General features: G+C 49.9%; 1 protein-coding gene across 2 annotated transcripts in view; it reads right to left on the reverse strand.

The window, feature by feature from the left end:
* Positions 1 to 12,855, reverse strand: part of ATP2B3 (ATPase plasma membrane Ca2+ transporting 3) — a 75,994-nt gene extending 63,139 nt beyond the window's left edge. For both annotated transcript variants that reach the window (XM_044443464.1, XM_044443465.1), the window contains exon 1: positions 12,651 to 12,855. In XM_044443464.1, coding sequence (XP_044299399.1) covers positions 12,651 to 12,855 — 205 coding nt within the window. The remainder of the gene's footprint in view (positions 1 to 12,650) is intronic.
* Positions 12,856 to 13,362: the final 507 nt, after the last annotated feature.

Raw genomic sequence — 13,362 nt, forward strand, 5'->3', positions numbered from 1 at the left:
CCAAAAAGCTCCCCAGGCAATTTTAGGCTAGTCACTACCCCATAGGGATGCTGCAAGCATATAATAGACCATGTCTGTCCCCTTGAGCTCCTTAGAGCAGGGGTCCTCAAACTTTTTCACCAGGGGGCCAGTTGAAAGGTGCCAGTGCTGGGCACGGGCCGGAAAGGCGGTGCCGGCTGGGTGCGTGCTGAGGCGGGGGTGGGGCACGCTGGCGTGGCAGGCGTGCGATGCAGCAGCTTGCTCGCTTGGAGATTGTTTTCTCCGAGTGAGTCCAAAACGACCTCCTCACGAGCAAGCCTCCACCTCCCTGTGCAGGGGGTGAGGCAGGCGACGGCGGGCACATGTGCGCCCGTGCGTTGAAAACCTCCGAGGCAGGCCGGATAAATGGCCATGGCAGGCTGGATCCAGCCCCTGGGGCCGTAGTTTGAGGACCCATGCCTTAGAGGAATGGTGGAATATCACCAGCAGTTCAGTGAAACTGTTTTGACTATGGTGCCCAGGACACAGAAGGCATGTGGTTTAGCCTGTGCTGAGTATTCGCAGCTCCATCATCCCTTGCCCTCTGCACTGGGCAAGAAGACTGCATTCTTCAGCATTTCACAGGGCTGTTCTCCCCTCTCCATTCTTATACTACTGAAATCTAGCTAAACCTGCACTGCCTTCTGAGCCACATATGCTAGCAAATTGACCATAACCATTTCCATTAAAAAACAACGTATGCTTGCGCAATGGTCATTTCCCCTTTTCAGAGAGCGGGCTGTGGAAGGGAAGCATAGCACTGGCATTTATCTCAGTGCTTAACCAAGAAAGACCCAGCTTAAGTCTGACCATGCCAGTGGAGCTGTGAAGGCAGGCCTTTGGGCAGACATCCAAGGCTCCATGCAGCAGAATGCGCAGAAGTGGTTCAGGGTCTGGGCTAGCGCCATCATGCAGGACAGGTGTAGGCAACATGGAGCAAATAGGGGGAGGAGCTTCCGATCTTTATTTATTTATTTTATTTAAAGTTTTTATATGCCATCCCATTACTAAAAGCCTCTGGACAGCTTACGAAGAACAAAAAGACAAAGAACAAAGCAAACCGTAACAACAACAACAACACACAACACAATGGCTGTCCTTGCTGTGTGATAATAAGGGGGATGTACACAATGTGTTCCTCTCCTTTAATCTGTGAAATGCCCCCTCCCAAGTGTTCTCTGAAAACTGTGGCTGTAATGCCAAGAGCATTGTTATGCAGAAAAGCCTGTTCTGGCCTGGTGCACCTCAGCATTACAGAGGCATTTCAAAGGGCTGGTACCTGTGGTGAAGGAGGAGGCTTCCCCTCCAGGTCCGGATCCCATGGCTCCTGTGAGATAAAAGGGCCCCGGGGTGACACTGCAGTTGTCTGTCCTCCTCTGCTCACCTTTGGGTAGCCCTGGATGCAGGCTGAGAGGGCTTTGTGAAATATTAAAAATGTCAGAGACCCAGGCAGCCAGCTGGAATCACAACCCAGAGGCTGTTGAGAAATTCCCTCCACAACTGGCAATGGGGGAGACAAGCAGCTCCCATCTCCCTGCCAGCATATCCCCTTTAACTCGGAGACGCCCCTTTTGTGGAGTTGTGGAATCATCCCAGCAAAGGTACGCCAGGTGGCAAGAACCCTTAGGCTGAGGATTCTGTGCTGGATACCCACACCACTACCTTCTGGTCCAGATTACTACTGTCCATGCATTTTTGAAGCCTTGATTTGGTTTGAACAATTAAAAGTTTCTTTTTGCACTGTAAGTGTTGTTCAAGCACAAGCAGTGGATTCAAGGCAGTGGGTTAGTCTGAATGCGACTGACAATGCCCTAACACATTGTATTGGAAGCCTGCGATCCTGAACACAGCCTCATTAGGGAGTGCTCCCTATTGAACACAGGGGGGACAGGGCTTCTTTGCATGAGGCATGTATTCAGCATTCATGATCCTTCGCTTGTGGAAGTTAACAGGGCCTTTTCCCAACACTGTCATCCTCCAGGCCTCTCTCCAGTTTTCCACCCATTTTTGCTGGCGGCAGAGGGAAGCTGTGTTACAGCAAGGAAAGTGTAGCATTACTTTTCAAATGGTAACAAACCGCAATGAAAGTCTCCTCTAGCCTGGCAATTCTGCTATACTGCAGCTATGCCACAGTGCCACCTTGTGGCTGCTTCATAGGATGGTGAGAGTGTGCCATCCTATGCCAAAGGTAAGTGTGCAAAGGGTGGAGTTTTCCTCCCACAGTAAAATCAGAAGAGGAAGCATCAGTAAAGCAGCAGGTTAAACCCCTTGCGTAGAGAAACCCTAACTTCTGAGTAAATGTGCAGAGTGTCGTGCTGTGTAACAACCATGGAAGAAGAAAAAAGTTTTGTACACCTAGAAGGGTTCAGAGCACTTATTTCACAAAACCCTAAAATGGCCCTGTAAGGTGGGTCAGCATAATGCTTATTAAAGGTAAATTAAGGCTCCTATATGGAAAGCACTCCAAAGACCCAGCTGGGTGTGAAATGGAAGGTCCAAGGACCATATCCTGTACTTCCTGCCACTTCCCTGAAATCCATCCATCTTTCTCTCTCTCCTCTCCCACCCCCTCCCCCTCTCCCCTCTCTCTGACTATGCAGATTTGTTTGACTGGAGAAGCAGGCGTAGTGGGGGGAGGACTGCTTTGCTGATCACAATCCCACCTCCTCAGCTTGCTTGTTCTGCACCTCTTCTTTACTCTGCAAAAGGGTAGTGAAGAGAGTGAGATTTGACCACAAAAATAGCTAGGCAAGAGGCTAATGGGGACAAGGCTACTGTACCTTTAGTATTAAAATGCATTATTTGTTTATTACATTTCTTTCCCACCCTTTTTCCTGCAAAGAACCCAAGGTGGCTTATGTAATCCTCTTCCTCTCCATTCTAGCCTCACAACGGTCCTGCTATGTGGATGCCCTTGAGCCCTGGTACGTGCCTTTTGTTAGGTAAACTTGGAGGCAGTGAGAGCAGCAAAGAAACAGCATCTCACTGCTTCTATCCAATGTGCTCTCTGCCACCCAGTGAAGCAGTCTGGGGTTATTTGGGGCCTGCTGCGTGCTGGCCCCAGGGACATCTTAACTGCCACCTGAGGCCAATTGCAATATATTTGCAAGGCACTTCCAATATAAAATCTCCTTCCTCCACTGGGTCCTAGACTCTGGTGGTATCTCAGTGGAGTCAGGCAAGATTTCTGGAGCATCTCCTGGTCAGTTTTTGTTGGATGAGTTCCAGTCTGAACAGCTCAAAGATGTCAACAAGGTGCTTGGACAGGTCCTGTTCTGGCCCCTGGCCCCTCTAGGGGAATAAAAGCCAGCGGGAGGGAGCACTGACTGGGCCAGGGAAGTGACTGATGCCTTTTTAGGGAAGGGAGTGGTCCCATGCCACCTGAAGCAGGTGGTGGGGAGGCCACTCCTGAAGAAACCCCCTCTGTACCCAGAAGATCTGAATAATTTTAGGCTAGTGGCAAACATCCCTTTCCTGAGCAGGGCCCCTGAGTGGGTGGTGGCCAACCAGCTCCAGACCCTTTTGGATAAGAGTAAATATCTGAATCCATTTCAGCTGAGCATCCAGTGATTTTTTAGCATAGATACAGCTTTGGTCATCCTGTTTGATGTCTTTTACTGTTAGAGAGAAAGGGGGAGTATGACCCTGTTGGTACTTCCAGACATCTCAGCAGCTGGCTGAGTTGCGAGTGGGGCAAACTGTGTTACAGTGGTTCCACTACTATTTGGAGGGCTGTCTCCAGAAGAGGGTGCTTGGATGAGATGCCTTGGCTCCTTGGATTCTCCAGTATGGGGTGCCTCAGGGGCCAGTCTTCATAGAATCATGAAAGAGTGAAGCTGGGAGGAGCCAAGAAGGCCACTGGGCCCAACCCCCTGCTGGTACAAGTCACCAATTCACACTGTCCCACTCTTGTCCCTGTACTATTTAAGATCTACATGAAATGCTGAACAGGGTAATCTAGAGTTTTAGATTGTGTTGTCATCTGTAGGCTGATGACACATAGCTCTATTTCTCCTTCCATTTCAGCGGGTGAGGCTGTGGATGCACTAAACCAGTGTCTGGCTGTGACAATGGACTTGATTGAGGGCCAACAAATGGAAGCTTAGTCCAGACAAGACTGAGAGGCTGTCAATGGATGGTTCTTCTGACCAGATGGAAGGAATTCAGGCTGTTCTAGATGGGGGCACACTCCCCTTGAAGGAGCAGGTTCATAGCTTGGTCCTGGAATCATCTCTGTCACTCAAGGCCCTGGTCGCCTCAATGCATTTTACTGGATGTGGTGGCCCAGCTCTCCCTGTCTGGACAGGATTAGCTTAGTCTCCATAATCTACACCCCAGCAATCCTTCTGCTAAATTACTGCAATGCTCTACATGGGGCCTGCCTCTGATTGGCCCCTCTGAGGGAAACTTGGTTGGTAGCAACAAGGGGAAGGGCCTACTCAGTGACAGCTCCCCCCACTCCCCCAAGCTATGAAACAAGTTCCACACTGAGACTTGCCTTGTGCCAACTCTAATACATTTTCAGTGCCAGGTCAATACTATCCTCTGTGACAGGGCATGCAATTAATGTTATATTGGGGTATTATGTCAACTGTGGAATGGATCTTGTGACTTAATTGTGTAAGCTATTGTAGCTTTTTAAAAATGTGGTTTTAAAATTGGCTTTTAAAATCTGTATTGTATTTTATAATATTTATTGTTATTTTGTATTATGTTTTTATTGTATTTTATCTGCTGTTGTGAACTGCCTAAAGAGGTTATCAGGAGATATGGAGATGATGATGATGATCGTATGAGGTAGTCTGGAATCATAGTAGAGTTGGAAGGAGCCATGAAGGCCATCAGGTCCAACCCCCTGCTGTTGCTGGACACCAAGTTACACCATCCTGTTCAGATGGCTGTCCAGTTTCTTTTTGAATGTTTCTAGTATGGGAGAGCCCACCACCTCTCTAGGCAGCTGGTTCCACTGTTGCATTGCTCTGACAGTGAGGAAGCTTTTCCTGATATCTAGCCTGAACCTGGGTTGTCACAGCTTGACTTGATTATTCTGTGTCCTGCACTCTGGTATCCTGCTCAGTGTCCATGCCAAGGCCATGCCAGTTGTGGCCCCACACTGCCTCCAGAGAACTTTTCCAGGATCAGTCTGGGCCTGAGACAAGAAAAGGGCTCCCATTCTTGGATTGCACTAATTCAGTCCAGAAGCTACCAGCATGTGGCTCCTTGCAACAGGCTTCAGGAAAGGCCACAGCTGACAAACCATCCAAAGCTGGCAAAAGGTGCTCAGGCCCACTGAAGCTGCTTCAGCCTTCAGCAGCTGTGAGAGCATGCGTCGCCGGTGCACCAGCTCCTTCCCTGGGAGGTGCAGGACCTCATCCCAGGCAGGCTGTGCACCAGCTCCTGGGACAGGGGAACCCCTCACTCCCTGGGCCTCTGCCTTGTCAGCACTCCACTTCCACTTTCTGGCCCTCCTCCAGGAACATCAGCAGGGGTGGCTTGTGCCATCTGAGCAGATAAAAAGCTGCATCATCCAAAAGTCCCTCTTGACCCAACAATCCAAAGTACAGGAGCCTGGGAGCCGTTGTGCCCGGCGTTGCCGAAGGACAGCCTGGAAGCAGGAGCATTTTGGAGGTGTTTTGGTTGGCTTGGTTCGCTCTCCCATGCATGGCCTCTCTCTGCTTGCTGCCCACTCCCTGCAGCTGCTGCCCCCTTCCCACTTGCTGGATTCCCCCACACTTTCTCTTCTCTGTGCAATGGGAAATGAGCCTGCGACTCCCTGCAGCACGGAGAGCCAGTCCTGGCTGCCGCCGCAACCTCAAGGACAATTCAAGGGGAAAGCAGCAGAGGGAGAGATGGAGGCAGGCAGACAGCTGGCTGGCCGCCGGCCGGCTGAGCCAGTCTCCTCTGTATCCTTGGTGGTTGCCACGGACCAGTTGGACAGGCTCCCTCTCCCACACCCTTGTGAGCCAAGATCCCGCAAGGAAGGATGTTCCCTTGCTTTTCTTACTGGGAAGGAAGAAGGATGCCTGCACAGACATCTCAAGACCAGAACCCACATCAGCTGGCAAGGACATTAATTAGCAGCAGGACTCAGAGCTTCAACGAAAATGAAGATTTTACAGAAATACTACATACAGAAGCTATTCCCTATATGGCATGGACCATGCTGACTGGGGACTGTGGGACTTGCATGTTATTACATTTATATCCCATCCTTTTTTCCTCTTGTGAGGAATGCAAGGCAGCATACATAGCCCGATTTTATCCTCCCAGCAACAACAACCCTGCAAGGTGGGTTGGGCTGAGAGTAAGTGACTGGCCTAAAGTCACCCAGTGAGCTTCACAGCTGAGTGGGAACCAGAACCTGGACCTCCCGGGCCCCCAGTCTGACACTGTCACCACTGTGCCTCACTAGCTCTATCAAGAGGCTGGGAATGTGGCTCTGTGTGTTGCTCGGATTCCAGCACATGTGATCCCACACATGCCTTCCCAGAAACCTGCTGCTGGTCCGGGGCTGTGACCTCTTGGAGGGCTGGCAGTGTCTGTAGCAGCCAGCCAGGCTGCATTTGGATTTCAAGCTGCCACAGAAGGGGCAGCAGTTCAGAGCCACTGGCCCACAGAGCAGGAGCCACTCCTGAGTGGCCTGGGGAGCTCAGGCCATGCTGGTCAGGGAGGCGCAGACTCGGTCTCCTCTCCTCTGCCCTGAGCCCTGAATTCTGCCCAAGAAGGACTCAGTGGCAGCAGCTACAGGTTTGCTTGTGTATTCATTATGTTTATTTCCTGCCTTTTTTTCCTTCAAGGAACTCAAGGCAGCTTACACAAGCCTCCACCTTCCTCCTATTTGATCCTCACAACAACAACCCTGTGAGGTAGGTTAGGCTAAGAGTCTGGATCCAGCTTTAGTCTGAGAAAACCCCTTGAAATCAATGGGATTTAAGCCAGTCATGACTAACTCTGGATCCTGCCCAGCAAATGTTATAGAAGAAGGGGCCATGGTAAGTTTGGTTTTAAAGTGGTGTGCATGAGTGGGGGGAGTGGGTTGAAATTCATATGGAGCTCCTCTCAAGTGTGGTTCTCCCTTTCAGGCTTGGCCCCACCAAAGCCCACTTCACTGTAACTAAATAGCCCACAGAATGGCCAGGGCAATGGGAGCTGGAGTTCAAAGACATCTGGAGGGCCAGAGGTGGCCCACTCCTAACTAAATCCACTTCTGGCCCCTTGCACTGGGAGGGCATCCCCATGGCTGCAGGCACAGGCTGCTCCTTTCGCAGCCCTGCACCTTCTTTGTGCTGGAGATTGCTGAGGAGTCACCCAGCTACATGTGCACGCAAACCTGAGGCTCCACCACAAAGGCCACAGCCAGAGACCGGACTAACTCCTGAAGACGTGATGGTGAGGAGACACACTAAGACGCAGGAGCAACTTCCACAGTTTACACTTTTCCTGATTCAGAAGCTGAAAGCAGCGGGGGGTCTAGTCCAGCCCTGTGCATGCCAACGGGTGACCTACACATTCACCAGAGGGAACATGGGGGTGGCAGGCAAGGTGGGGTGAAGCGGTACAGTCAAGAAGTAGTCATATTTCCAGAAGGAGCATTCCTGATTGCAGGTTGTAAATCCCATTTGTGAATGCTATTCTAAGTAAAAAAAATAAAAAAGCAAAATGAAAACTAAACACCCTTGCAAGGAGAAAAATAGTCTGCCAAAAAGGGGGGGGGGGTTGGCCCACATGAGATAGAAGAAGATGTGATCCATTGCCTGCAAACTGAAGGGGTACAATCTGTTTTACTGTCTAAGGGATGGAGTAGTACTGACATGGGGCAAAGTCTGTACATGCTACTTTTATACTTGCAGGGCTTTTTCTTAATGTAATGGGACTTAAGGACTGTGTGCGTCTCTCCTGTCATAATACTTACATTTGTTTTTCAGCAGTACCTTGGCCCTCACCCTATTATCTCTGTCTGCTGGCAAAAGGAAGCAACACTTCTGGACATCTGAATCAGAAATCTACAAAGCATGAATCAATTGCCAATGTTTATGCATCCAGTTTTACTTCTAAATTGCAACACAACACGGAATGGCCTGGACAGATGAACTTCAATTAGATTACAAATAATAGTCATAATAATCATGAAACAACGATTCACTATAATTAAACCCCACAAATTGTCAGGAAGGCATGCCTGTCAGTCTAGGATGAGGCGGTGGCTTAAAGAGACTGCAATAAACAGATTATATGGCTTCACAGTCCAGGGGCAGTAGCATCTCAGCACTGCAAGGACAACAGAGGTGCTGTGCTGATTGAGAGCAAAGACTTGTTCAGTCCAGCACTCTGCTTTCACCGGGGCCACCCAGAAGCAGGGTCTCTGCAGCCCTGGAGGACCATCATGAGCCTGATGGGTGACCACTAACGGCCTTATCCATCATGAATTGGCCTAATCAGAACTCCTTTTTAAGCCATCGTGGTGGGTGGGCATCACCACTTCTGGAGGAACCGAGTTCCATGGTACGGCCATGTACTTCCTAAGTCTTTCTTTTCATCTTATCCTAAATCTCTTCCCATTCAGCACCCCTGGATGACCCTGGGTTCAAGTACTAGGATGAAGAGAGAAAAATGTCTATTTGCCTGCTGCCCCTGACACTACCAGAAGAAGGAACTTTTTCTTAAAAAGAAGCATTTGTTCATCCTCGAGAGAAGCAAGCATTTCTGTTTAAGGCAGGGTGCCAAACCTCAGGATGGGAGGCCAGAACTGGCCCTCCAAGCAGTCTGAAATCTCTATGGGGTCCCCAGAATGCCCTTCATCATTCCTTCCCTTAGCTCCATTCCCTTTCCCACAACCACTGTTCATTTTGTGGTCTGGCAGCTTTTGGGCAATTTCCTCCCCATCCTAAAATCTGCTCCAAAATGGATAAAAAGGGCTCTGATCCCCAGGTTTAAAAGATCTGAATAATGCTCGATGAATTACACCCTTGAACTGACCAGAGGTAGGCACTGGGTGTCCTCTAGATGTCTGAGGCTACAGTTCCCTCTTAGCCCAGTCAGCATGACCATCAGGCAGGAGAGATGGGAGTTGTAGTCCAAAATGCCTGGAGGGCACCAGGTTGCCTTCCCCTGAGTTAAATAGTTGCCACACTCTGAACTAGGCTATATTGAATGGTGCACCTGCGACATGACAGATGCCCCGGACACTTGGAAGAGGCTCTTTCTGGTTCTCCACCCAGAAATGCATCTCACAAGGGAGCCCTTGGGGCAAGTCGGTACCTGGAGCTGCCGGTGTCCCCCGGTAGGAAAGGAAGTTGAGCAAAAGACGCGATACACGGCAAGCATCACCCAACCGTAAGGTCTAACCGTTGCCGCTTCATAGTGAGGGAGCTGGTCATTCTTCACCGGCAGTTTCTGGAAAACCACACTCCCCATGGCTCCTTGGCTGAGGGGCATTTTTGCCAAAAGAACTGGCATTTGCAGGACAAGAGTGCGGCCTCCTCAGCTTTGTTTTTGGTTCAGTTTGGTTTTTTAATGCCGGTACACTGCCGGCTGCTCCCAAAGCGCTCTTTGCCAGCCATTTTTCTCAGAGAGAAGCCCGCCAAAGATGCTGCGCTGGGAAGAGAGTGAAATACTTTGGGGAAATAGTCTAAATTAGTCCCCATGGAAACACTTCACTGCTCTAAAGCACCACTGTTTCCTTTTGTCACTGGCCAGGTACTGCCTCAGGGGCAACCCAGAAATCCTTAACAGGCAGGAGGAAAACAAGGCTGCGGCTGCCCCTTCCAGGAAGAGTCACACCCAACAGGCACAACACAACACCCTTCAGTCACTGTGCTGCAGAGCTGGACCGCAGGGAACAAGCGGCAGCAGGTACAGCTAACATGCAACACCCCACAAATGCTACCTGTTCACCATCTCCCTTCTGCTTCCCACCTGCTCCGTCCTGGCACGCTTGCTGGCAGAGAGTGGCCCAGGAATACCTGTGAGCCACCTGCACATACCTGGGCTTCTAAAATGAAATATATTCCCCAGTTTCCTTTGGGAAAGGAAGGATAACTTGTGTGCATGTATATTTGGGCCTGCTTTACCTACCCAATGTTGCGGGCTACCCAATTACAGAAACTTTAATCATGCAGGCTTCAGTAAATTAGTCTACCAATGAAATTGGCATTTATTTGCATCAGCGTGCGAGCACAATTGCTGAAGTAAGGAAGATACTTTTACATAATGCGCACACATATTGTTGCAGATATCTTGAACTGACCACCTGCTCATGAAAGGAAGGAGGAAATGTTACTTTTACAATGGCCTTTGTTATCTGGAGTTTTTATAAGTACTTGCATCATTTTTTAAAGCGCTGTTGTTCAAGGGCACTTTTTTAATTGGCTAAGGATGCAGTCCAATGGCTTTCCAACATTGTCTGTGGGGATATAGGATTATTCACAGCCTCAGCTCTGCGGTCCTGCAACCTTGGATCTGGGACTCCAAAAGACAAGCCCCGCCCCCACTCACCTTGTAGCTAGCATAGAAAAACTGCACTAGCTGTTCTCTGAGGATGCAAGTGGACCTCCGAGAGGGGAAAAGGGCATGTGGGATGCGGGGAGGAGGCTGGGTCTGGCGGCTTATGCTGATAACTAGAGAAGCCTCCTAGGCTCACATGCATGGGGGGGGGGCACTGGGTTGCACCCCAAGGGTGTGATCCTAGGCACACTTAGAAATAATTTGTTTCTATGTTAGGCCACTCTGGGTCAGACTGAAGTGACTGTTACAGTTCTGAGAGGATTAGTAAGTTCAGCTATGAGGACGTTGGGACCAGGACTTTCAGTTTCTCTTACTTCCACGAGATTTTCCAGCGAGCAGTTGGACTCTGGGGCTAGGGTGGGCCTAACATGGCTAGGTATGTATCAAACCCCCTGCTCACAAGAGCACAAAATACACCGATAAATTGTGTGTGTGTGTGTGTGTGTGTGTGTGTGTGTGTGTGTGTGTACCTATGTCTACATACATCTATGACTGTGACCAGCTGAGGTCAGTCTGCACTCCAGGTGCTAACTCTTGATGAGCAGCTTCAAGGCTCTTGCTCCCCAAGTTCCTTCTACCAGACTTGGACTGTACAGGCCTTCAGAGAGTGGGCTGGTCCTCAAACAGCTCTTCCAAGCAAAGTGGGACATGTGACCAGTTATTTGGGAGAGAGGTCCAGGGTGCCGCCTGGCAAAGGGAGAAGGAGGGCCCCCAAACACAGCAGGGTTCCTGCATTTGAAGGGAAGCAATACCTACTTCCATTCAAAGAGCCCCTCTCTCAGCAAGACCAGTGAATCTGGATTCTAAACTGACCAAAGAGCTGCTGAGAGCCTGCAGTGCCCACCCAGCCTGAGAAAAAGCATTGTGGCTTGTTTCTGGGCCTGGCAGGAGCCTGAAATGCAGAAAGCAGCAAGTGCAGCTGTTCACAGTGTTGGAGAGGAGCATCAGCACCGATCTGTTGCTGCAGACCAAAGTGGGTTTAAAGGGACAAAGACAAGGGCAGGGAGAAAGGCTGGCAACCCCAGAACCAATGCTCTCTGTTGTTGTTGTTGTTGTTGTTATTGCTGTGGTTATTAATTCAATGGATGAATTGCCCTAAAGCCAAAGCTGTCTTGGTAACATGCATAATAAAGCATCACACAATACAACCAATGAGAAAAACCAACCATCAAACACATTTGCATTACTTTAGAAGTGGCAACCACAATTCAACATTGAAAAGACATAAATAAGTGAAAAGCTAAAAAAACATGCTTTTAAAATGCAGCAGCAATACACTTATTAGAAACAAAGCAAGCAGCAGTTTAAAAGGCCTCGGGAAATTAAAAGGTCTTTGCTTGGCATCAAAAATTCAACTAAGTAGGGCCAGATGGAGCTCTGCACAGAGGACATGCTACCATTTGGGAGCCACCACCAAAAAGGCCTGTTGGGTTTTCCACACAGCTCTCACAGGGTAAGCACATTTATCTAATCACAGCCAACAATCTGGACACTCCAAGGTTCAGTCCCCAACTCTACAGAATAAGTGGGATAGTTTTCGCGAAAGGTGTTTACTAATGTGAGGTTGTTATTGTGCAAGTTGAGGTTTAATGGTACACTGTGTAGGGTACAAAAGCACAAAACATAAATACTCTGGAAGTGGCCTGCTGGACTATCCATGGAAGGGCTAAGTCTTTCCCAGCTCCCACAGTGGCTTTGAGCTGAAGGCACATGGGGGTGGGGGTGGGGGGGATGCAGCATTTCTGAACTGTGAATGTAAGTGCAAAGCGAAGTATGACCCTCTAGCCCAGAAGCCACACCCTGCTGGCCTGGGGTCCCAGCCCAACTGTCTGGGATTCCTGTATGGACACGGCCCCTTCCCTAGACCCTTCTCTTTCCTCTGGCCATGCTTTGCATCCTGATTTTGAGCAGCACCTGCAGCCTTCCAAAAGCACTGGCACGCCTCTCCTGAGGCTTAGTTACTGGCAGCAGGAGCCTGGCACTGCATTTTTGGTACTTTGCCTCTGGAAAGCTTCCCTGAAATGGAATTTGGCCCTCACACAGGAAGAGTTTCTGAAACCCTGAATTAAGTCATTGAGAATGTGGGGGCTGTATGTCTGTTCGGCCCAAACACCCATGAAATCTGGTACCTTCGGTGGGGGACGTCTTGAGTCTCCTGCAGAGCCCGTTGACATCGGTGTAGCTCTCCTGGATTTTTTGGAGTGCATCAGCCCCACGCAGCTCCATGAGGGAGCGCAGCTCTGACAGGGTGCAGCCAAAGCCACCCGCATGGTTGAGCTCTCTCCGCTGGTTTTTGGGGTAGAAATCCACAGAGCTGTTGGCCATGTCTCCCATGGTGGAGGTTAGCCTCAGCCAGGCTGGGCTGGGCTGGCAACACTGGAAAGATGTGTGGGGATGAAGACTTGCCTTGGGCTAGCTCAGCCTGATAGATGGAAGGAGAAACCTGTGGAGCGGGATGGAAAAAGGAACATATTGGAGGAGGAGGAGGAGGAGGAAGCAATGCCTGGAAGTTGCAGTGGCGTCTTTGGGGTGGTGGTTTCTTCTGCTCACCTGCTCAGTCCCAGCTGTCTCCTGCGTTCATCCTAGAGAGCTCCAGGGGGAGGGGCCACAAGGAGTTTCCGAGGCCAGCGAGGGGACCATGCCATGGAAGAGCAGAGGAGAAAGCACTCGTCAGAGGCTGGCACTGTTGGTGTTCCCACTGCAGAAAGGAACCCTGTCAAAAGAGCAACATGGTACCATGGCAGTAGAAAGGTGGGCCTGCTGCAGCATGCATGCCAGTGTTACCTTAATTTCCTTGCTTGTTTGCTTATTGATTAGAAATTAGATTAGGCTGCCTTCAAG

This window comes from Varanus komodoensis, unplaced genomic scaffold (assembly GCF_004798865.1).
Source record: "Varanus komodoensis strain SLA01 unplaced genomic scaffold, ASM479886v1 scaffold42, whole genome shotgun sequence".
In the NCBI taxonomy this organism is placed as follows: domain Eukaryota; kingdom Metazoa; phylum Chordata; class Lepidosauria; order Squamata; family Varanidae; genus Varanus; species Varanus komodoensis.